Genomic DNA, 26,478 nt, shown 5'->3' with positions numbered 1-26,478 from the left:
ATTCAATAAATTTCTAACATCCTCTTCATCGACATTTTCGAAACCTATTGATTGAGCCATCTTGATAACTTAATTTCTAATTTCTTGGATGTTATTTTCTTCTTCTAGTACAACTTCTGGGCCAAACTTATTTTGCCATATTTTGCGCCAAACTCCATTTAAGCATTTCTTAGTGACTTCTTTCCAAGAACTATCAATGTTTTCAATTGCGTTTTTAATGGTGTAGTTTTTCCAAAAAACGTTTTAACTGTCATTTCCTCTTTATCCTCTAGTTCAGTTAAACTGCTTAATGTTCGACGCACATAATAAGCTTTAAATGATGCTATTACTCCCTGATCCAATGGTTGAATCAGGGAAGTTGTGTTTGCTGGAAGAAACACAACTTTGACAGGAATGCATGTGTCCAACGTGTTAAGATCAGTAGGATGTCCCGGAGCATTGTCTAACAACAAAAGAGCTTTTTCTTCAAAGTTGTTTTTTTTTGACAATACCGTTTTACTTCAGGACAAAAGTGGTTAACAAACCAATCAGTAAATAACTCCTTGGTAACCCACGCTTTTCTATTTGCTTTCCATATTACAGGTAAATTCATTTTTATGTTACCTTTTAACGCCCTCGGATTTTCTGAATGGTAAACTAATAACAATTTTAATTTATAATCGCCAGAGGCATTTGATCCAAAGAGTAACGTTAAACGGTCTTTGGCTGCTTTGAACCCAGCAGCTGATTTTTCTTCAATAGAAATGAAGGTTTTTGTTGGTAGCCGTTTCCAGAACAAACCGCTTTCGTCAACATTGAACACCAAATATGGAAAATTTTCACGTTCAATTATTTCCTTTAGTTTTCCTGGAAACTTATTTGCAGCTTCTCCTGTTAATTTTACACTATGAATCCTGGCCCGTTTTTTAAATTTCTCGAACCAACCACGAGAAGCCCCAAAGGTTTCCGTAATTTCTTCAGTTTGTTTAGATTTCAGGTGATTAAACTGGAATATTTTTTTTTATGTTAAATGGGGCTTGAAATTGCCGACTTCGTTATATCGAAGCTTCGTTATCAGAGGTAACGTTAACCGAGGTATGCCTGTATATATATATACAGGGTGATTCATTACCAGTGCAACAAACTTGCAGGTGTAGGGGGCACAAAGACGAATCGGAATCACATAGCATTGCAGGGTCCGAAATGCCTTCTTCATGCAGTTGTTGTTGTTATTTGGTTTTTAGGAGCATTAGCAACTAAGGTCATATTGCTCCGGGATATGCGGTGGTCATTCCCTGACCTTTCCACATCCGGTGGTGACGGGCTCGAACCCTGGTGTAATCAAGAAGCGTGTGCTACGCACCGCTGCTCCTTCTCACCTGGCTACGGAGGTGCCTTCGTCATGCGGTAGAGGATGTTGAATGGGAGGTCACGTGAAAATTGATCCCGCTGGTAGTCAGCATTTGCGAACCGGTTCCCGAGGCAGTAGGATGGACGAGCATTCAAACGTTGAACTGGCCGACATGCACCTCGCATATGGAGCTGCGGACTGTAATGGGCGCGCCGCTCTGCGCTTGTACCAGGAACGTTTTCAGCACAGGCATGCTCCTCATCATACGATTTTCGCACGTGTGCACAGAAGGTTACGTGAGACTGGTTGTTTCACGAGAGGTACCATGAATCGAGAGCGAACAACAAGGATGCCAGACAATGAGGAGAATGTCCTATGTCTTGCAGAAGGCAATCCAAGTAGGAGTATTTGAGCGATAGGCCAACGATTGGGTATTTCCCAATCCACTGTATGGAGGATACTGTCAACAAACCAAATGAGTTCATACAATCTGCAACGCGTCCACCCGTGGATTATTCACTCCGGAGGACTTTTGCTACTTGGTTTCTTCAACAGAAACGGTTCACAAATGCTGACTTCCAGCGGGATCGCTGTTCACGTGACTTCCCGTTCAACGTCCTCTACCGCATGACAAAGGCATTTCGGACCCTGCAATGATATGTGATTCCGATTCGTCTTTGTACCCCCTACACCTCCTGCAAGTTTGTCGCACTGGTAGTGAATCACCCTGTATATATATATATATATATAGATATATCGTGGGCTGATAGCATAAGGTATAAAGTAAAACTAAATAGCGTAATACGAAGGAATCTGTTAGCCAATAGTGAAATTATAGTAACCTTAGAATCTGTTAGCTTATTATAGTATTATCAATTAATCAAAAATATTATTAATCTTATTAAATTTCATTGTTAATTAAATTTTATTTAAATGGAAATCATGACCCAGACTAGAGCTGTGAAGTAAAGATCACAGACTAGCGAGAGTGCTGTGACTCGAAAAGTTGATAACGTTGTAGAACAGATATCATCTTTAAAGGGCACAAAAGGTGATATTGTTGTACACATTGGAACTAATGACATTAAGAAAGAGTATGAGATCTGCAGATTTACTCAACAAGTGTCAATGTTGAAATAAAAGTTACGAGTTAGGGCTGAATGTGAAAGTGTCTGCAATTCTGCCCAGACACGATAGGAGGGAGTATATGAGAGCCTTGTCGATCAATTCGGCCATGGAGAGATTGGGCAAGGTTCAAGGGGCAGAATTTTTTTCAGCCTGGTTTGTGCTTGTTGACAGGAGAGACTGCTTCTACAGGAATGGGGTACACTTAAATAGAAAGGGTGCAAGAATATTTGCTGATGCTATCGAGGCAGTGTTAGGTGGGTTGGAAAACTGCTAGCTTGGGGGGATACACAAACTAAAAGGTTAACAGTGGCCACGGGGAGGGGCAAAAGTGATTCTTACACAGCTTCTATTAGAATGAACAGCAGCCTGGAAAGCAAGGTAATGGAGATTTCCAGGACTGCTGGGTGTCACAGTGGAACAAATAAATACACGGGCTGTGTTAGGGTAACTAAGAATAGAAACAGGTGCATGTATACTTGCATGTACACCAATGCCAGGAGTACAGTTAATAAATTTGATGAGATTGAAGTGCTAGCCAAGACATCAAAAGGAAATATTGTTGGGATATCAGAGATGTGGTGTCACTGTTAGTTAAGAAACATAAAATCTAAGGAAGTGATCCAGTTTATGTGGTGGACAATACAATGTTGAGTCTGTTTGGTGTGACATAAGCACTGGGAAAGGAAAAATGAGAGTAGGTGTGTGTTGTAGGCTTAATGAATCCGATGAGTATAATGAGCAATTCTGCAGAGAAATAGAGTGGGCCAGTAAATCAGAATGTCTTATAATGGGGGATCTTAACTTTCCAGATATCGACTGGAACTTGTGGGTTGGTCACTCACACACACTAACAAGACTTTTGTTGATTTATTGCATGACTATTTTCTACAGCAACATGTTCGAGAGGCAACCAGAGGGAGTAATACTCTTGATCTGATTATCAGCAGTGATTATTCATGCATTAAGAATTTGCAGATAAAGGAACCACTGGGTGACAGTGATCATAATGTACTGATGGGGAGTTACTTAAAGATGTAACTACCATCAAGGCTAAAGGGAAGGGCTATTGCTTTCTGATGATGTTACCAATGTTGAATTCTAAATGGGAAGCCTCCAGGGACTTAATTTTGGAGGCTATTGGGCTTTTCATTTCAACTAAGAAATACTGTTCAAAGTTTAGAACTAAATGGATGTCAGATGAACTAATGAGGCTTGTGGCAGAGAAGAAAAATGTATGGGGTGCATATAAAGTATCAGGTGATACAGAAGCCTATGGCAGATATAAACTAGTCTGTAATCAAGTCAAAAAGGAGGGTAGGCAGGCAAACACAGATTACAAGAAATCCTTGGCAAAGAATGCAAAGAAAAACAGCAAAGAGTTTTTTTCTTATGTAAACTCTAGAAGGAAAGGAATGAATCAGATTGGACCACTTAACATAGATGGGTTGACTATTAGCATTAGCATAGGCATATGATGCAAGAAAGCAAGCTTATGCAGCATCAGCCAAAAAAAAAAAAACCTCCCATTTCACCCCTCCGTTCATTTGAAATACCTGTCCAGCTGAGCCTTAAATTTATTTAGGCTATCAACTTCCACAACAAGGGATGGAAGTCTGTTCCACCAACCAACTACCTGCTGGCTAAAGGCAAATTTCCGCACATCTATCCTACATTTGTCTTTCCTCAATTTGAATTTATGTCCTCTCGGGTGATTATTCTGAGCAAGAATAAAAATCCCATCAGCATTGAGCATACTCAAACCATTCAAGGCTTTATACACCTCTATCAGATCACCTTGCCGGTGCCTAGTCTCCAGACACTGTAATTTGCAAAACTTAAGCCTTTCTTTGTAAGAGCAACCCTTTGTTCCATTCACTAATCTCATTGCCCTTCTCTGTACTCGTTCCAGCAGCTCTACATCCTTCTTGAAATGAGGCCTCCAGATCTGTATACAGTACTCAAAGTGTGGCCTGACCATTGCCTTATACAAGGGAATAATCACCTCCTTATCCCTGCTAGAAAAATTCCTGTATATCATTGACAAGACACCATGAGTTACTCTTGCAGCCCATCTGCACTGCTCAGAAAACTTCATATCTGCCTGCACAATTACCCCCAGGTCCCTTTCATTCTCTACCACTGTCAGTGTAGCACCAGAGTTGATAGGTTGCTCTGGGATTACAGTTTCCCATATGTAGTACTTTACATTTGTCAATGTTAAATGATGATCATGCTCAGGTAGCAGATAAATTGAATGAGTATTTTGCATCTACATTCACACATGAGGAGTTATTCAATGAGGGGAGTGCCAGAAGTTTATCAAACTCTAACAGGGAGCTAAGTGATTTTGTAATAACTGAGAGCAAAGTGGAGGAGAAATTGTTGAAGTTAAACATAAAAAAGGCACCTGGGGTGGATGGGATCTATCCAGTTCCAGTTATATTAAAAGAGGCAGCAAAGGAAGTAAGCAAATCCTTAGCCATAATTATGAGAACTTCCTTAGACTCAAGGGTGGTTCCTATGGACTGGAGGTGTGCAAATGTATCACTAATTCACAAAGGGGGTTCAAAATGTGACACAAGTAACTATAGACCTATTAGTTTAACTTGTGTTCCAGGGAAAATAATGGAATCACTGATTAAAGAAGAATTGCAGGATCATCTAGACAAGACTGCAGTAATAGTTAAGACACAGTATGGGTTTTTTAAAGGTAGGTCTTGTCTGACCAATTTGACTGGATACTATGATGTGGTCACTAAGGAATTGAATGCCAAAAATAATTTTGATATCATACACTTGGATTTCAGAAAAGCTTTTGATACTGTTGCACATGCAAGACTGCTGTACAAATTGGAGAGGTATGGCATTAAGGGTAGGTTGCTACAATGGATAAAGGGATGGTTGAGTGGGAGATGACAGAGAGTGGTAATCAATTGACACTGGTCTTCATGGACAAATGTTATTAGTGGAATTCCCCAGGGTTTGGTGTTGGGCTCATTGTTGTTTTATATATTTATTAATGCTATTGATGAAGGTAAATCAAGTTTAATGTCCAAGTTTGCAAATGATACATAGGTTGGCAAGTTTGTTAATGACAGTAAAGACAGTATGCTACTCCAACGGGCTGAGAAGTGGCAACTGAAGTTTAACATTGACAAATGTAAAGTAATGCATATGGGTAGCAATAACCGAAGAGAAAAGTACCAACTGTGTGGTACTACACTCAGGGAAGTGCAAAGTGAAAAATACCTGGGGGTAATTGTGCAGTCGAATATGAAGTTCACTGAGCAGTGCAGACGGGCTGCCAGGGCAGGTCATGGAGTCTTGTCAATGATATATAGGAATTTTGCTAGCAGGGACAGGGAGGCAATTATCCCATTATACAAGAAAAATGCTCACATTCAGTTACATAAGCTTCAAAAACATTCAAATGGAAAATACCTTCTGCAACCATTTGTGTTATGAAAGTAGTTTGAGTTTTTCATGCTGTTACTTTCCAATGGTCAGGCCACACCTAGAGTACTGTGTACAAGTCTGGAGGCCTTATTTTAGCAAGGATGTAGAGTTGCTAGAATGAGTACAAAGAAGGGCAACAAGATTGGTAAGGAGAATAAAGGGGTGCTCTTACAAAGAAAGGCTTAATTTCTGCAAATTGCAGCACCTGGAGAGTAGGCACCTGCATGATGATCTGAATGAGGTCTGTAAGGCCTTGAATGGGTTGAGCAAGCTGAATGCTGATGGGATTCTTCCTCTTGCTCAGATTAAGAACCTGAGGGGCCACAGATTCAAATTGAGGAAACACAGTTGTAGAACAGATGTGCGGAAATTTGCCTTTAGCCAGCGGGTAGTTGATTGGTGGAACAGACTTCCATCTTTTGTTGTGGAAGTTGATAGCTTAAATAAATTTAAGGCTAAGCTGGACAGGCATTTGGAACAAATGGAGGGGTGAAATGGGCGGATTTTTTTTTTTTTTTTAGCTGATGGTGCATAAGCTTGCTTTCTTGCATCATATGTCTCTACTAATGCTAGGAGGCATAACTTTCATATTAAACCTTCAAAATTCTTCAATAAAGTGGCTGTTGGTGAATGAACTAGTGAAATTCCATGCAAACAAAATTTTTTTTTGTCCATTTCTTATCTAATTGTACCCATCAAACCTGTTTTTCTTTTCAATCACACTTGACGCTCCATCTGTTGTCACGCCTTTTAGTTTTGTCCAGGACAGCTCAATAGTTCCTTCATGATTTATTCACACACACTAACAAAAACAAATCTTCCCCTACTGTTGTATCATGTACTTTTAAGACTACGTCATTCTTTGAACACTTCAACAGATTCTGTTGTCTTCAATAATGATTAACTGAGCAGTATCACCTGAGTCATTCCTCTCATCCAGTGGTAAACAAAAGCTTAAGTTCTTTTGCTTTATTTCTGAATTGATTAAACAAATTCTTACTGATATTTTCAGCCCTTTATACCATTATAAATGGTATGAAACTAAAATTCCTAATCAGAAAAAGGTTTGCTTTCCTTAGCTAACAGGTGGGTAACGCAATAACCTGCCCACAATGCAGAGGAACAATCACTTGAATTAGAAGCACCATCCACTTCGAATTTTGGTATTTGCAGTCTGATCCAAGTAATACATGGATCTAGATGGGGATTGTTTTGTTTGAAAAATTCTAGTGAGAAAACTATCAGTTTTTCACTAGAATTTCAATCTACTTAGTTAATTTTGGTCTACTTAGTCAATTCTACTAGATCAGTCAGTCTACTCAGTTAATTTTGGAAACAGAACATCACTGGCAAGAAGATAAAAATAACAGAAAAATGTTCACATTCAGTTACATAAGCTTCAAAAACATTCAAATGGAAAATACCTTCTGCAACCATTTGTGTTATGAAAGTAGTTCGAATTTTTCATGTTGTTACTTTCCAATAACTACTGTATTTTGTTTTTACACTCTTAAAAGTAATATCAATTAGAATACTGAATTTCAATCAGGAACCACCGGGCACCTCCGTAGCCAGGTCGGCAGGAGCAGCAGTGCGTAGCACACGCTTCTCGATTAGACCGGGGTTCGAGCCCGTGACAACCAAATATGGAGGATGCGGAAAGGTCAGGGAATGACCACCACATATCCCCGGAGCAATATGGCCTTAGTTGCTAATGCTCTTAAAAAAAAAACCAAAACCAAAATCAGGAACCACCAGTGCAAGCCATGGCATAAGAACTTAAATTTGGTGTGAAAATTTGCCCTTGTTTACTTCAGCTACAAAAGATTTTTTTTTATAACTATTATCAGTTACAGATTGGATATTTTATTTATTTCCCCCAGGTGCAAAGAAACAAAATGAAATATTCATAAGCCACTACACTATAAGCTATTAAATAATGAGGCAATAAATATCCCATCCAATGATTTATGTTACGAACTCAGCTTTTAACTAACATAACTATATATTTTTATTTGTTTTATTTATTTATATAAATATTTTTGTAACTACTATGTCTATGACTGATATTTTAATTCCAAGCCATATAACACTATTTATTAGAGAACCAAACTAAAACGTATACTGGAAACTGTTTCATAAGCACCTAAAGTTTGGGTGGGAAAATTAGTCTCTGTGATGATGCAGTTCAGAATTTAATTAATAGCTACCAGGTTTAGGAACACTAAAAATTTTATATTTGTGGTAAGCATAGACAAAATAATCAGAAATAAATAATTTACAAAAAATTATTTATAAGCAGTTACACTATAAATGTTTGAATTTTGGGGCCATTTGTCTCCGCATAGGTCGGTATTTGTAGTTTGCATTTTTTTTCATAATAATTTCTGTGTTATGAATACAATTCATATTCAAAACACAGTAGTTATGAATATAATTTATTTTTACAATTCACATGGTATAACTGGCCATAACATGAAATATCAATCAGAAATCTCTGTCGGAAACTATGATAGACATGCGGAAATTTGCCTTTAGCCAGCGGGTGGTTGGTTGGTGGAACAGACTTCCATCCCTTGTGGTGGAGGTTGATAGCCTAAATAAGTTTAAGGCTCAGCTGGACAGGTATTTTGAACGAACAGAGGGGTGAAGTGGAAGTGGGTTTTTTTTTTTTTGGCTGATGCTGCATAAGCTTGCTTTCTTGCATCAAATGCCTCTACTAATGCTAATGCTAACAAGCATATATATCATTTTGTAATAAGAGCTATTATCTGCTCAATATTAGCATTAGCATTAGTAGAGGCATTTGATGCAAGAAAGCAAGCTTATGCAGCATCAGCCAAAAAAAAAAAAAAAAAAATCCACTTCACCCCTCTGTTCGTTCAAAATACCTGTCCAGCTGAGCCTTAAACTTATTTAGGCTATCAACCTCCACCACAAGGGATGGAAGTCTGTTCCACCAACCAACCACCCGCTGGCTAAAGGCAAATTTCCGCACGTCTATCCTACATCTGTCTTTCCTCAGTTTGAATTTATGCCCTCTCAGGTGATTTTTCTGAGCTAGAGGAAGAATCCCATCAGCATTGAGCATCTCTTATATCTCTTATATTCTTTGTTACTTTTAGTAAATAATACAGGAATTACCTTGATTTCTTTATAGGAAGGCTTCTTATCCAACTCTCCATCACATAAATTAATTAAAATACAATGAATTTAATAAACTACATTTTAATGTGTTCCATAACGATAGCTACGACACCGACTTAATAACCCAGAATCACCGTTGAGGCCCCAACCCAACTCCAAAACTATCAAGTTTATATGATATATATAATAATAATAATAATCATCAAGAATAATACAATAGAGAAGTAAGATTAGATAAGACAGAGTTACAATAACGTGAATTATGGATCAGGGTCACTGCTATTGCAAAAGTACTGTAAGGACCCATCCTTACAATAATAATTAATAAGTTTTGTTAAATATTAGGAGAATTAATTGCAGAGTAAACAGTAAGTTTCAGCTCAAATATCATGTGTTAGGAAACACTGGAATTTGGAAGTTTATTCCAGACACTCCCAGCTTAAGTTATATCCCTCGTTTGTAAAGGATTCCTTAGTGAGTAGTAATTATAATGGACCGAAACAAATCCCACTTAAGACAGGAGCATACACTCAAGAGAAAAGGGCACTGAGTACGGAAGTACCCTCTTAAAAATTTCACGGTGCGACCAATAGCAGGTGTGGGCGACGTAGTAATGGATGTGAGTATGAGGTCACAAGGAAGGCCTGGAACTTTCCTAGCTGACCGGAACTTACGTTTAGCTTTCTGGAAAGTACCAGAAATTGCTGGACAGACGGAAGTTCTCACACAAAGGATGGAAAACACGCCACGGAAGAGCCAAGGAGACGAATGAGAATACAAGGGAAATTGATATGGAGATCTGCTATAAGTCAGTGAGAAAGGGGGGGAATTTTGAAGAGAACGAAGAGAGAAGTTTTGTGAGAGCATTCGAGGAAGAGTCGTGGTCTAGTATGGGTGGTGGCTGCAGTCCTGGGAGAGATGAAAGATGTAGAGGGAGAATTTGTGATAAGAACTTTGTGTAAGTTAGAGTAGGAAGGAAAGCTCACGTGTAGAAGCTAATACAGTATGGAGGAAGAAAGGAGAAACGCAAACAGAGAATCCTGGAGGCAAGTTTAATCAAATGAGATGTCGAGCGACTGTCTGACTCGGAAAATACTTCAGTCCACGGACGCAATGCAGACTGAGAAAGAATATAGGATCCTGATTTAAATCCAGCAGTGCAGTACCCGGTAGGGAAACATCTGATAGATTATTATGTTCCCCGGAAGGGCAACCCTTGCATTCCAGTCCACGCCTAGGGCAGATAGGAAAGGAGACTGAGCAGGGAGAAATGCCCAGTAAATTACGTAAGTGTTAGATAAATTATTGACAATAATGGAACCTAATGTAATATTGGAAAGGACTATAGGAGAACAATATAAAATTTAGGAGGGAATGTCTAAGTAATAAATATATATAGATAAATGTACCATTGTAATACATAGAGAAAGATAAACAAACTAGTGGAGGGAATAAGGGTAATGTAGTTAAGGTATAAGTTAGTCTGTAATTATAAGTGAAGTTCTGTATTAATATTTGATTGAAAGAAATGACCTAATGAGTAACTAAGAATTGTTAACAACTGTGTAAGGGAATTACTAACCTGTGTGGAGTTTGAAGTTGAAATTTGAATTATTGTGAATATTGTTTTATAATGAGTATACTTTATTGGAGTGGAGATTGATTAAACAGGTAGATCATTAAGGGATTGTTGATTGGCTGATAAGGAAGGTAACTAATAAATTTAGTTGATTATTGTTGATTGTTGACCCGGCTACAAGGAAAGGTGATTGAATATATGTATTTTCCTAACAATCTTGGGAACGAACACTTAGTGAATTTTATAGCCTGTTCATTAGATGGTAGTTGATTATTCATTTATACGGACTGTTTAGGAGTAAAGAGAGACGGATTGTGTGTAGTGAATACCATGACCTACTGAAATCTATGTATAACACGAAGAGACACAAATATATATATATATATATATATGTATTAGATTTGGGTAGTTGTTGATGATATACTGTGATTTTGATTACACGATATATACACATTTAAACGTTGGTAGGATAACAAGTTCTCACTAAATATGGTATTCAGTTTGATGTTGTTACAAGTTTTCTTATGTATGATATGCCAATAAACATTGTATTATTCTACACTTATGTGTTTGTCTGTCATTCCGAACCTCAGCCAGTCCAGTGGAAGAATACCTATTATATTTAGGGTCCCCGTGAGTCTGGGATTTTCTGAAATCAATCAAGTCAGGTGTAAAAGTGGGAGGGGTTTATAAGGGGATATATAAATATTTATATATAATAAATAAATAAAAATAAATTAAAAAAAAAAAGAAAATACATAAAATAACACTTTTACCACCCCCCACAGTACCCTACAGCCATAATGTATATATAAAATATTACTGGCATAAAATACATTAAGTAGGTGCTTTTGTATGAAAAAGAACTATTGAAATACGGTGTACCCTGGTAGCGATATGTGTTGCGAACGAAGGTGGGAAGCAAGGAACCGGAAAAATAATTGTAACGATAGAAAAGCAAAAAATAATATTTTTGAAGAGACGACCTAGGTGGAGATAGCATTGCAGAGTCTTTCATAATTTTTTTTTTATAATTTTTTTTATAATTTTTTTTTTTTTTTTCATAATTTTTGGGTCTTATGAAAGACTCTGCAATGCTATCTCCACCTAGGTCGTCTCTTCAAAAATATTCTTTTTTGCTTTTCTATCGTTACAATTATTTTTCCGGTTCCTTGCTTCCCACCTTCGTTCGCAACACATATCGCTACCAGAGTACACCGTATTTCAATAGTTCTTTTTCATACAAAAGCACCTACTTAATGTATTTTATACCAGTAATATTTTATATAATAATAATATCTATATCATATAAGCATAAGGTTTGGATGTGCAATTGGCCACTGTGCTCTTGGAATTAAGAATTTCAATGACCACGACTTAAGAATACATTTGAATGGAGGAAAATATATACAACAGCCACACTACATATTTTTGAACCAGGGGATCATTTTTGACCCCATGCAACCTTAAGTGTGATTTGACCAGTGTGATATTAACCCTGTAGTATTCACTGTGTGTATTCCAAATGCCACACCGTACACAAAAGAAACTTAAATTTGAAAATAAGAATTCTATTAAAGTAAGGGCAATGTGAATTTTAGTTATTCCTTCATTATTGGTTTGACTTTCAATCTGTATCATTAATTCTTTTATTCTTTTGTTAAAGAAGAAATCTGACCATGAAAAAAAATAAAAGTAAAGTTTTTTTTTTATAATAATAAAAGCCACACTTGCACAATCTTAGATCTGAAGCAAACAAACAAAAGTGCTCACTAATGTCATGTATTGTTTGTCTGCAGCAAGTTTCACTGTGAAATCCAGTCAGTGAGGCATTTAAAACCATTTCTTTCAAGTTTTACTTGCTGACAGTGAAGTTAATGCCCAATGGCAAGGGGTGTTTTAAAGAAATAATTAAACATATACATTTCCAATATAAAAAAATGGATTTTTCACAGTTGTTGTGCTCAAAAGAGATTTAAAATTATGATGGCACCAAAAAAAGTGATCAATTCTGAAACAGTTCTTGCAGTTTTTTAACCCACAAAGTGAGTAGTATATGAAAGGCACTACACCTATTGATTTTATAAATTTGGTGTGCTAATCAGAGTATTAAATATAAAGCTTATTATGTGGTATGCATGGGCAATGGCCATTGCACACCATATAATAAGCTTGTGGGCATCAGATACTTCTAACAGTTAATGTCTATATTTTCATAGTAAAGCTATCAATACCAATACAGCATGTCAATACAAGTACACATAATAAGTTACTTAAAAATATTTACCTATGACTAAACAAGTATAAGCAACCACATCATAAGGTGAATCAAGATCAACACAAGAAGAACTGAAGTAAATCTAAACAAAAACAAAACAAACAAATTGTAATAATGGAAGAATAAAAATATCCCAAAGTTTATTTTTATTAGGATCTATTATTATTATTCTGGGATGGTTTATTCAGTTGCTAGTAAAGTGTAACACTTTTCTTAAATATATAGTTTTTAGTTTTATACACGTATCTATTTTAATAAGAAAGTTAATTAAGATTTCTATATTAGGATTATCATGCTCATCAATATACAGTTGATTCTGGTTATTTGGGACACATCGGGACTAGTACATTTTGGTCCGATTAAGCGGCTGCCCCAATTATCCAAAGTTTCATATAAATAGTTAAAAATACAATGGACCCCCACTTTACTATTGGTTCACTGTACAATCAAATCACGTTACAATGGACCCACCATAGTAAAGTACTGTTCACTATACGACGTGTAGTAAGTGCCGGTCATTGTGATCACATTTGTGAAGTGAATTTTAATTCTATTAAACAGTGATTCAAATTAGTGAAAATAGGAGGAATATTATCCACAGGCTATAAAAGTAAAGTATATTAAGCACAAAATTACCCCTTTTTACCTCCAATTAACAAATTAAATGATATGTGATAATCAGAATAATTAATATGTACATACTAACTAGTTGACATTTCTGTTCACTGACATTTGTGGATGGGGGTTAAAATTTAAAACAGTAAAAAGATAAGCAATCACTAACAAAGAACATGGCACACACAAATTGCAAGTAACACGATACGTGCAAGTGAAAATGGAGTAACAAGTTACGAAGCTTTAAAAATAGCAATGAAGAGAAGATTCTGAAAATTAATTTTTTTATATGACTGAAGATTTCATGGAAGTGTAAAAACATTTCACTATAATAACCCACAGAATTGCAGCTGTCGGTATTATTGCAAATTTAATAAGATCGAGTTTACTATCAGTTTATGATAGATTGCACTAACAGAAAAGCCCAATAAACAGGTGACTGCTAATTGTTTTTATTGTTCTATGGTTGTGACCTCCAGAAATCCAACCGAACCACGTGGTACGGTCAGAGACAATCATAGGGTAATCTCCAGTGCTGCAGTCTCTTGCCCCGATTAAACGGCATGTTGTCCCAATTAAGCGGCGTAAACCCCGGCTATTTTCTCGATTGGGTTCTGTTTTTTTAAGATTTGCCCCAAATAAACAGCTGCCCCGATTAACCAGTGGCCCAAATAACCAAAATCCACTGTACTAAATAGCAACTTTGGTTTCTAGCAAGAATTAATCACATGGCTGAATTCATAACTAGAAAGAAAGATCACAGGTTCAGAACAGTATTCCTATGTTAATATCAAATTTGTTAACTCAGAATAAGAACGTTTTCAAAAATGTTACCTTGTATTTAAAGAGCTCAAGAGAAAGATAACAACTATCAACAAATTACCTCCAACTAGAATACCTAATAACTCCAACTGCTTATGTTAATGCCCTTGATCATTTCTTTGTCAAAAATTCTTTAAAGTATCATATCTACTTAGATATAAGCTGTACCCCCAAAATTATATACTCTTAAAGTGAAAAAGAAAATTTTAAGCACTTACCTAGTTGTGCTTCTATGTAGTAAAATACCATAGTGCTGGTAGGAAATGAATCTGAAGATATTTGTTGGCAACATTTGTGCTAATTTTTTTCATTGAAGTGCAAGGCTACTTCACAACATAAAACATCTTCTCCACCAGCTGATACTCTGGATTTGCAGCAAGGTAAACCCAAATGGTTGGCAACTAGGATGCTTTTAACTGAATAATTTCCTGACTGATAAGCATACCACCATTTCTTTTTCTTGCACAAAAGAAAGCATGTGTTTATCAACCTCTGAACATGTGTTTAGACCCTCTGAAAGCCTTGCATGTGGAAAGCTACAGTATCTTTTATAAGCAGCCAATGGTGCACATTTGATTCATAAAATTCAAACTTCCCAGCAGCTTCTCTGTTACTGGCCATTTCCACACAACAAACTATTTTGAATTAGGCATTGTAGGCAAGTCTAAGTCATTTAGTTTTTAAACCTCTTTTCAGTGTGGTCACACACGTCTATGCACAATATGTACCACAGCACTAATGTATGTTTTCTTTACAGGCATATTAGAAACACATTACGGAGTCTAACCACAGTAGTAGTATAATAATAACAACACACACACATGCCACATCCTGCTTTTACTTCTATGATGAACACCGTGAAATATGTAAATGTAGAATATATAGAACACTTGAATATACAGAATACTTGAAAAATAAATTAGTTCATGTGCTGATTAAGTAATACCAGCTCTCGGAATGTCAAAATACGAAATCTCTCATTATCCAGTATTGCCAAAATCATTGCATTAGAATACTATATTCATTAAATTAAACGTGCAACAATCAAAATAACCCAGAATAAGCAAGAACCATATTGCTCCGTATAATTACATGTATTACTTAAAAGAAAGTTATGATACACTTCCATTAGGATTCTACTAGATGGCAAAACTGATTCAAATCCTTGCATGGATGTAAGCTCTGAATCAATCAAAGAAGCTAAAGCATCACTGCTTGGTCATAACAGTGAACTATACCAGAGATAAGACAGTCCAATGACGATTTTTTTTTTTTTTTTTTTTTTTTTAACTGGTTATAAAGCCACACAGACTTAAAATTTTGGGGAAAAGAGCACAACTTATATATGAGCAAATATGGTACACACCAGCTGTTAATTCCAATTCCATATCACAACTTAGAATTGATCTTTTCTCCCACAGTGCTCCTTTCTTAGCCATTGTCATTTTGAAATCACAAATCTCATCCCCAAATAACAGTTACAATGCCTCCATTTCTTGGTTGAAGTACTGTTTTAAATTCCGGGCTTTGATTACATATTGAAATTATTCTCTGGAACAAAACCATTATTTCCTGGTTCATTTTAAAGACATATCTGTTATCTAAGGCTCTCTACTATAAATGGCTCTGACAGAAGAGGCTATTACATCAGGATGCTAATATATGTATGACCAGCAATTTCTTTATGATAACTATTGAAGAAAGAATTCACAAAACCTTTTAAGTAAAACATGGATTCTGAATTAACATCGAGTTCACGTTATACAATTTTATGGTTTAATATTATTAGACAGGAAGATTAAATTTCATAATATAAATTTTTAGTAGTTTACACCAACCTTGCATTGAAATAATAAAACAAAAAACAAAATTAATAGTTTAATAACTGGTATTACTAATTTACAATAAGTATATAAAAAGAAAAAGAATACCATAAAATACAATAAAATATACAGAATTAAAAGCACTAAAATCTGAAGCTTTCGAAAGCTCTGCCTTCTTTCTCAACAGTACGCTTTGTTTTTGCAGTGCAATCTTAAATACCTGCAGGTTCACGGCACATGTCACGTGATTCAATAACACGTGCATTGTTCTCATGCGTAACGAAACCGGAAGTGGCTCAGGAGCGCGTCAGGTGAAATCGTTCATCCCCTCCAAGAATCACTGTCTCAAAGAGGGGATGAATCCGCATATCCCTATCTCTATTAATGTTGCTTCCAATAGAACTAATCCACAAGCTCTCGAGCCACTTGCGGTCCCAAAACCTATGTGCCTGGTTGATGATAGTAGCTTCGTCCGGAGAGATTTGATGTTGCTTCTCCCAATAATGCTCCACCACGGCTGATTTCACATAATCTGCATTCCTTATCATTTTCGCATGCTCCCCCAAACAATCCTTTAAACGCCGTTTTGTTTCCCCCACATAAAGGCGATAAAGAATGCAGATTCCTTATCGAAGGCACATGAAGGCGATAAGGAATGCAGATTACACGCAGCCGTAGCGGAGCATTATTGGGAGAAGCAACATCAAATCTCCCCGGACGAAGCTACAGTATCTGGGTAATTGAAAACGCTTTAAATAAATAGCAACATACATCTCCACAAGATCAGTGATTACAGTAGTGCAATACCAAGGTAATTTGTGAAGGCGTCCATAATATGAGATAAAAACACCAAAGTAGCAAGCCTAGTTTGCTCACTGCTACATATAAAATGAGGTTAAGCTATACTTGTATAACAAGAATAAGGATTAATTAAGACAAAATAAGCCACAAATAATAAAGTATAAGATAAATATATAAATGAAATAATAAAAAAATAAAGGGAAAGAATAACTTAAATTAAAATAAAGTTAAATTTAAAAAAATTATTAAAGCGACTTTGCAACTGTCACAGTTTTTATATGAACTTTGCAGGGAATGTGAATGAGTGATAATAATAAAAAGTGTGCACTGCTTTCTGCAATGTCATGTCATTTTTAAATGTTAAAAAAAATAATAATAAATAAATAAATAAAATAATAATAAAAAAAAAAATAATAATAAAAAAATAAATAAAAATACATAGATACATACAAGGGGGTATTAAAAAGTTTGGGCTTTCATTCCCACAGGTGGGAATGAAAGCCCAAATGGGAACCCAGAATCTGAGGCAGGACGCTACGGTTGACAAAGTGGAGTATTGAGCAGTGATCAAGTTCCTGCATTTGCAGGGCAAGAAAGCTCAGGAAACTGATGAAGAAATGAAAGCTGTGTATGGGCAGAACTATCCCTCCTATGACACTTTAAAAAAAATGGAAACAGGAGTTCCAGTGTGGTCATACAAGTGTCTTTGAAGAGCCATCAACAACCACAGACAGTGAGACAGCTGCAAAGGTTGAGCAGCTGGTGTTGAGTGACAGATATGTGGAAATTCATTTCATTGCAAATGCAGTGGGAATTAGTTATGGATCTGCCCACAGCATTTTACACGCCCATCTGCACATGTCTAAGGTCTTCACACAATGGGTTCCAAGATTGCTGATGCCTTTGCAGACGCCACTGCCACCACCAACTTTGTTGTCCAGTGCAGCTTCAAACTACTGCAGCACCCACCCTATTCTCCTGACCTAGCACCATCAGACTTCTTTTTTCAAGAAAGGAAGAAACCATTGTGTGGATGCTGCTTTGATTCATCTCAGGAAGTCACCAATGAAGTAAAATCGTGGTTTCGGGAAAAAGTGCAAACTTTTATGATCAAGGCATTAAACAACTGATCCATATATGAGAGAAATGTGTTACTATACATGGAGAGTACGTAGAAAAGGATTAAAGTTCCTGTGAAGTTTCACCTTTCTAGGGCTATTATCTAGGTAAGGGTACGAACCTTTTGATACCCCCTCGCATACTCTGAGGTGGCTTTGCATTAGCAAAACCAACCTTGTATGGGAATGGACTCATATGGGATGCTAGTGAAAGCTAAAAGTCAGGAACAGCTGTTGTAAGATTGTAATTCACTCCTGTGGCAGTCAGTTTTTGAGTTTCTGCACTTCAAACTTGGAATGATTGTGAAGCAAGATGTGCATGACGCCAGTATCTTGACAACAGCCAACATGGTTAAGTGTTCCTGTTCTGTGGTATCATTATCAATTTTGCATGACTGGCTCAATAGTGGTTAAACAACTAGCAAAAGGTCACACATGAGACAGCTACAAGTTCTCAATGCCCATGGTGAGTGTCATGAGTCTCATCTCATAACACAACAGTGACATAGCAAAGCAGCTCAGCTAACCACTCATACAACATAAGAATAGCAAGACCAACATCCACATGGACCACGTCAGACATTAGCTTGTATAGACTATGGCAGTCAATGGCCATCAGAGGTATCCATGCTCACTCTGAAACACAAGAAACCGTGTCATGCATGGACACATCAGCACCTACACTAGACCACCAACATGTATAAATCTGTTGCCTGGTCTGATGAATTCCATTTCCAACTATCATTCTGATGGGCATAACTGCATTTGGAGAAAGAAACAAGAGGCCATGGAACCTGGATGCACTGTTGGTGTTCAGCAGGTTGGAGGTGGTGGTGTTATAACACCACCACCTCCAGCATGTTACCAACCAAGTATACAGTGTATGCACACTAGTGTCTATCAACAAGACAACACACCATGCCACAAGATTCAGCAAGTTGCTAATTAGTTTCAGGAACATAACAAAGAATTCTTCATCCTCCCATGGCCACTCAACTCAGCTGATTTCAATCCAATTAAGAATGTTTTGGAAAAGGACATTCGATACTAAGAAGATCCACCCAACAATGTACAGGCATTACTGCACACATTGTGTAATACGTGGGTGGCACTACCACAAGACACCCTACAACACCTTGTACAGCCCATGCCAAGATGAGTACAGGCTGCATTATGGACAAACGGTGGCCACAAGAGGAATTAGCTAAAATTGCTAATGCAAATCAAACTCAGTATATATATAAATTTAAAAAAAAAAAGGGCATTTAGGATGTAATCAAAATTTATATGCTATACTGAATTCAATCAGGGGATCTTTCTGCTCTCACAGAAGACTGGTAGTGAGTAATTTTAGAGACAAATACCATGTATCAGCAGTCCTACTTCATAAATCATCGAAGAAGATGAAAATTACAATCCAACTTAAATCCAACACATTTGAAGTATGAGATGCCACTACCTGTGATGTTTTAATGAACTTTACTGAAATGATTTTCTCAGTATAAATCCAACAGAAAGTAATGCACCCTAAGTAAGCCAAATAGCAAACTGGGCTTAATTTATTTTGGATGGAATTAAGATTGAGGGAAGAAAGTTCATCAGCAGTTATCAAACTTAGATGCTACCTCTTGTCAGCTATTTTAAATTATTAGATCCAGTAAGTGACATTAACATTACTTATATACTGTATATCAAGGGTGACCAACTGAATTTGTGATAGGATCTACTTTTTTTCTCCAAAATGTGCCGCAATCTACCATCTCAAGAATTTCATTGCAGTGGTTAAAAAAGTTAATCAACACATATTGAAAAATGTTGTTTATAAATTTTAAAAATAAATACAATTCAGAATTCTTATTTTAAATTTATATGTATTTAGATTTTTAATTTATGCGAAGTTTGTGCCTTCATGTCATTTGCCAAGCTTTCAAAATCGGGGATATACTGTGATAAGACCAAAAGTAAAGAATCTTCTGTATGCAAGTGCATAAGAGTAGAGCGAGTCTTTGTCTTTGTTTGTTTAAAATACGAAAAGGCCAATTCAATAGATACATGGAACCAAAACAGGAATTTAAAAGTTCACTGCATTTTTTTACATCTGGATACTTTTCTCGGCAAACATATTTCCAAAAGTCTTCTTCTGATGATCTGGCTTTTAGGAAGATATCGTTTCGCAATGTAATAATTTCATTTTCAAGTGATATTTTCTCCATTTGAAAAATCTCTGATTTTTTCTGCAGTTTGTTTCGTATCTAAGTCGACATTAAATGGATAAGAAATATATTGAACAATGTAGCTGCTGATAATGATCTTGCATATTTACAAAATGATCGAATTCTTTTTCTTTGAGATCCTTAGCCATTGCCAAAAATTGATATTTATATGCAGAAATACTAATCATGTCATTAAATTTTTATATTTTCCTTGTAATTCCAAATTCAGATCTCTTAATTTACTTGTAAAAACTGCCAAAACAGCCAAGATCACTTAACCACTCTGCACCCTGTAGCTGCTGATAATCATCTCCCCTTTGATCAACAATTTTTTAATTTCATTCAGCAAATTTCAAAATCTCTGTAGAAACTTAATCTGATTCAGCCACCTCACATCTGTGTGTAATATCAGATCTGGTTCATTTATATCGAGTTGCATTTTGAAGAGATTGTCCTCTGATGGAATTCATGATTTTGAAAGCTATGTCCATAGCACTTTTAGTATTTAATCTTTTGCTGGCTAACACTTATTGGTGGATGATATAGTGGTAAGTAAAAATTTTTTGGGAATTCATCATCCTTCTAGCACAATGCGATGAATCTGTTAAGATGCCCTGTCATTGCTTTAGTTCCATCTTTTGTATTGATTTTTTTTTTTTTTTGTATTGATATGAGCATAAATAGTGGTAATTTAATTTTTTCAATAAAATTATTAAATGCGTTAAATATATCAAGACCTCTAGTTCTTTCTTTTAACGAAACCATACCCAGCAGTACTTTTCTAGTGGCAGAATCATCGAGCAATTGAGCTGTATCACTGATGCCTGTAGATTCATTCAGTTGTAAAGAAGAAAAGTTGAGCACAAAATTATTCGCTCATCACATTTTTTTGATGCGTTGCATCACAGTATTTCGACATAATTGCAGATCTTAAAGAGCACTTTTAATTTCATTTTTGTTCTTAACATTTTCGAAAAGAGAATCTGTTATTCCTAAAAATGAGTCTTTGATGAATTGACCATCAGAAAATGGTTTGCATTTTTTTTCAAGAAGATGACTAATTTTAAATGATGTTACATTTACTGATTTAGATTGTAAATTAGGTGTCATGATGAAAATTTGTTTGAATAATCTGGATTTAAGTTCTTTTAATTTATTTTTTCTAAGGTCATTATTAGGCAGAAAATCCGATTGGTATTTACCATGGAGTGTTGAAGTACCTTTCTAAATTTCCTATTTTGGGTATAGTCACAGAAGCATTGCAAATGAAACAATAACATTTTTCTTTTATCATCACAAAAAAGTATTCTAGCTCCCACTCTTGGATGAAAATGATATGCTTTACTCTTTTTCGTAGTATTCATTTTACATCAAAGGGCATTAAATTAACGTATAAGTACTGCCCAGTTATTAATATTAAGTTAGCTAAATAAGAATTCAACATCACTATGCTCGCCACAATGTAACTGCACAAATTTTCACAAGAGAAGCCTAGCAGCTGTGCAGCAACAAGAGTAGTCACGTGGTTCAATGGATTTGTAATAAGCATATGCAGTGGGGCGGATAATAATAATAAATTTAGATTTTGGCTAATCTAATTTTTATATATATTTAAAATTCGTTGTGATCAACCGAAATTAAAGCCATGATTGACTGGTTGGCCACCCCTGCTGTATATTATTGCAATTACTTCAAAATTTAACTTACTACATAGGATGCCCAAAGAACAAGGAATACAGTCATCAGCAATACAACAACACATAGATTCTTACTTTCTTTGTACACCTAAGAAAAGCATAAGAAAATTATTATGTTAAAAATTTTCATATAAATTTTGCTTATAATTATATGCTGCAGGTATTTGGGTTTATATGGGTTTTTTTTCACTGCACACACTTACATATTATATTTAATGTGTGTGTAAATTTTCACATTATATTTACATACATTAAAACAAATTTTTATTATGTTCAATGTTATTTGTGCAGTATATTGCATAATTAATTATATTGTATTATCTAGCAGAAATAATCTGGTATTTTCCTGTTTCCAGACTAGAAGCATTTTTCCAAATCATATTCAATTTTTGCAGTTTGGGAAATAGTAATATGCTTGTTCTCTTCGTTTTTATAAAACAATCCAAAAGTTTGGCTACTTGAAATGCTTAACTAATAGAAGTTTCAGTTCTACACCTTCATCTCCATCCTGCTTACCCATTTGATCCTTCACTTCATCATCTGTTAAAATTTGCATTGTGATTATGTCATCAGCCATAAGCATCTAAATCAGGCCCAGGCAAATTATGGCCCACGTGCCGCATGCGGCCCGCGAGGTTTAATTGTATTTTCAAAAAAAGTTTACTTATTTTATGCCTTTTGCGATGCCTTTTTGAAAAATAAATTTGATTATGTAATACATTATAGAATTTGTCGACTTGTAAATTGTTTTATCATCTCTGTATTGTTCAAATTGAGATAGAATTTGAAATTGTGCGCGAACTGGAGCGAGTCAACAGGCGATTTTATAAGGTATAATTTGCGATTATAAACTAACCGCGCGAAACTACAGTAACAGACAACCAGTGATGGCGACAACGGCTTTGCTGCGGTGGCGGAGTAATAGGATAGTACTGCTGACTGGCCGCAGTTCCAATTGGTTTTCTCTGACAGTCATCGTTAGTTTGTTATGTTTGTTATTTGGTTTTTAGGAGCATTAGCAACTAAGGCCATATTGCTCCCGGAATATGCGGTGGTCATTCCCTGACCTTTCCGCATACTCCGTATTTGGTGGTGACGGGCTCGAACCCCGGTCTAATCAAGAAGCGTGTGTTACGCACTGCTGCTCCTTCCCACCTGGCTACGGAGGCGCCTGACAGTCATCCCGCAGTTAGTTATCTTTGGTTATCATCTTGGTGCCAGTAGCGATAAAAATAATATTTACGCCCTTTATTTTTTTGCTAACATAAATAACGAGACTATCTGTCTCATCTGCCGGGAGAGTGTCTCAGTGTTGAAAGAGTACAATATTAAAAGACATTTCACTACTAAACATTCCGAATATGGCCAATTTAACTCTGGAAGCGAGAAATAAAACTGCTGATGGATTGATTCAAAATTTATCTACACAACAAAATGTGTTTTTAACTAAGGAAAAAGAAGCTATTGTAGAGGCAAGTTTTGTTATTTCTCATATAATTGCAAAAAAGCAACGAGACTTTTTGTGATGGAGACTATATTAAAGAATGTATGACTGAAGCTTGTGGAATTATATGTCCTGACATTAAACACAAATTTGAGAATATAAGTTTATCTAGGCGAACCGTAGTAAGAATTGAATATATCGATACAAATTTGAATGAGCAATTATTATCAGTATTAGAATCCATAACATGGTGCTCGATAGCTCTCGACGAAAGTAATGACCAAAAGAATACTGTGCAGTTATTAATTTTCATACGTGGATGTACCTCTAATTTTGAAATTACTGAAGGGCTTCTTTCAATGGAATCCCTTAAAGACCAAACAACGGGAGCTGATATATTTGAAAAAGTTGAAATATGCTTAACAAGATATAATTTACAATGGAACAAAATGGTAAGCGTAACAACTGACGGAGCACCAAGTTTGATAGGTAAAAATGTTGGAGCGTTAAAGAAAATTCAGGATAAAATTTGTGAAAATTATCCTGATTATAATTTAATTACAATTCATTTGTATTATACCTCAACAAGTATTATGTAAAAATGTGTTAAAAGTTGAACATGTCACATCTTGTATTATTAAACTAGTAAATTTAATATGATCGAGGTGGCCTGAAACACAGACAATTCGTTAATTTTCTTCAAGATATTGAATCCGAGTACACAGATATTCCTTATATAGCCAAATTCGATGGCCTAGCTTAGGAAAAGTTCTTCGGCAAGTATGGGAACTTAAAGATGACATCGTTCTATTTTTAAAATTGAAAAATATTATGGACTTTCCCGAATTAACTGGATTTGTGATTTTGCGTTTACCCTGGACATTGTGACACACTTAAATACTTTCAACACCGTGTTATGAGGGGAAAATTTATACGCCCACAATATGGTAAAAAGTTTGAATGGATTTCAATTAAAACTCCAGTTGTTCCTTCGACATTTATTGATTAACAAGGTAACTACTTTCCAACCATGAAGTTGCTGAAGATTCCAGAAAATAAATTTGAAAAATATTGTGAAATTATAAACGCACTGAATGACAACTTTTCACAAAGATTTGGTGACTTCCGAAAAATTGAGACAAGTTTGACAATAGTGCACGACCCATTTCCAATAGAAATTGATAGCGCACCGAGCGAACTACAACTTCAGGTTATAAATCTGCAGTGTGATAACGATTTAAGGGAACTGCACCGTCGTGAGGAAATCTGTAAATTTTACAATACTCTTAATTTGGACAAATTCGACGAACTTAAAGATTTTGCCCGAAAAATGTTGGTTATTTTTGGATCAACCTACATATGTGAACAAACATTTTCCATCATGAATCTAAATAAAAAATTCTTTACGATCAAGCATCACCAATGAACATTTACAAGCACTTTTAAGAATCTCAACTACAAAATTAACACCCAAAATTAAAAAATGTTAAAAGATGTAAAACAGTTCCATTCATCTCATTAAATTCTTGGTTGTTAGAGAATAATTTTTTTATGTTATATTTCTTCTTCATGATAACAAATAACATATATCTAAAAATAGTATTTTACGTGCAGCCCACCTTATTTTTGAATTCATATTGTGGCCCTTCTGCCCAAAAGTTTGCCCAGGCCTGATCTAAATCATACTGATTTAAATTAGTATGATTTAGATACAATATGGATGTGATTTGTTTTGCAAATTCCTGCATGATGAAAGCATTGCAGGTAGTCTACACGGATAGCTTATTCCATCCCTTTTGTACATTTTCCAGTGCATTCAGTAACATTACTGTGCAGCTTTTCTCTCTTTCAAGACAACCAATCATTTTAAGCAAAATTAATTTCCAAAAATCAGATTTTAAACTTTATATAACACTTTGACCCATGGATTGCTAGACACTTGTTGTCTAGCAACCCTTGTCTGCTGAAATAAATACAAAATTTCAAGTTTCTATTCTTTTGTGTGGCACACAATTAGTAGTAATGACAAATGATGCAAGAAAGTAAGCTCGTATAGCATCAGCCAACGAGGAAAAAAAAAAAAAAACCTACACAGTTCACCCAGCTAACCCTCCAAGAATTTGTCTAGTTACTCCTTAAATTTATTCAACCCATCTACTTCCACAGCATAAGCTGTTCCAAAAATCAAACATGCTGGCTGAAAGCAAACTTCTGCACATTCCAAATAATTTGGCAAATTGTTTGGCTTTAATTATTAAGAGTGGAGCATTCACTGGGATATTTTCATCACCTTTGCTGTTTAAACCACTTTAAAAGAATTTTAACATTTGCTGCAACCAGTCAACATCCATTTATTGTCTGATTTCACACTCACAGAACCAACTTTTCTTCTTCCTCATTTATCCTTTCAATTATTTTTTTTTTGGAACAACCTTCCTTTCATATGTAATTCTTGAAAATTACAATCTACAGAAATTCAAACAGTATCATCTGTGCTCTCAAAACAAAAGATACTTTCACAGCAATAAGTACTCAACCTACACATGGTACTAAGTACTAAAGTTTCTAATAACCTTTCTGTGTTTGAGGTTTTCATTAAAAAAAGACCCTCATTGATATCAGAATGTTCTAGTTTACGTGTGTTTCATTTTGCTACAGTTTCTTTCAAATGGTTCAATAATGTTTTGTTTTGAGTTCCAAATTGTGTGCACTGTTGATTTAGATAGACAAGTTAAATTCAAGACCAATAACACATTTCTTCTTCCAATTTTATATTTCTCTAATAGCTTCCATTTATCCTCCACACTTAAAACATTTCACTTGTCTTCCATTTTAAAACTACTGTACCGTACTGTGTAAAAACTACATCTTAATCTTTGCAAGCAGAATAACAAAAACTGACTGGAATTCAAATCAAAAAGAATGTTTTAGCAGAGGGCAACTACCCAACATGCAGATGATACTAAATGCTCAGGAGTTTATTTTTACAGTTCTCAAAAGGTAAACCCTAAGATTGTCAGTTTCTTT

At 35.6% G+C, this 26,478-nt stretch overlaps 1 protein-coding gene across 1 annotated transcript in view; it reads right to left on the bottom strand.

Moving 5' to 3' along the window:
* Positions 1-26,478, bottom strand: part of LOC150090326 (uncharacterized) — an 88,029-nt gene that overhangs the window by 5,685 nt on the left and 55,866 nt on the right. Inside the window, exons 7-8 of the mRNA XM_090390269.1 lie at positions 22,018-22,095; positions 12,928-13,000 (exon numbers count right to left, since the gene is read on the bottom strand). Of these exons, the coding sequence (XP_090246395.1) occupies positions 12,928-13,000; positions 22,018-22,095 (151 nt within the window). The remainder of the gene's footprint in view (positions 1-12,927; positions 13,001-22,017; positions 22,096-26,478) is intronic.

This window comes from Mastigoproctus giganteus, chromosome 2 (genome assembly GCF_048544385.1).
Source record: "Mastigoproctus giganteus isolate SK-2022 chromosome 2, ASM4854438v1, whole genome shotgun sequence".
NCBI classification, from domain to species: domain Eukaryota; kingdom Metazoa; phylum Arthropoda; class Arachnida; order Uropygi; family Thelyphonidae; genus Mastigoproctus; species Mastigoproctus giganteus.
This window is presented reverse-complemented; position numbering and strand designations above follow the sequence as displayed.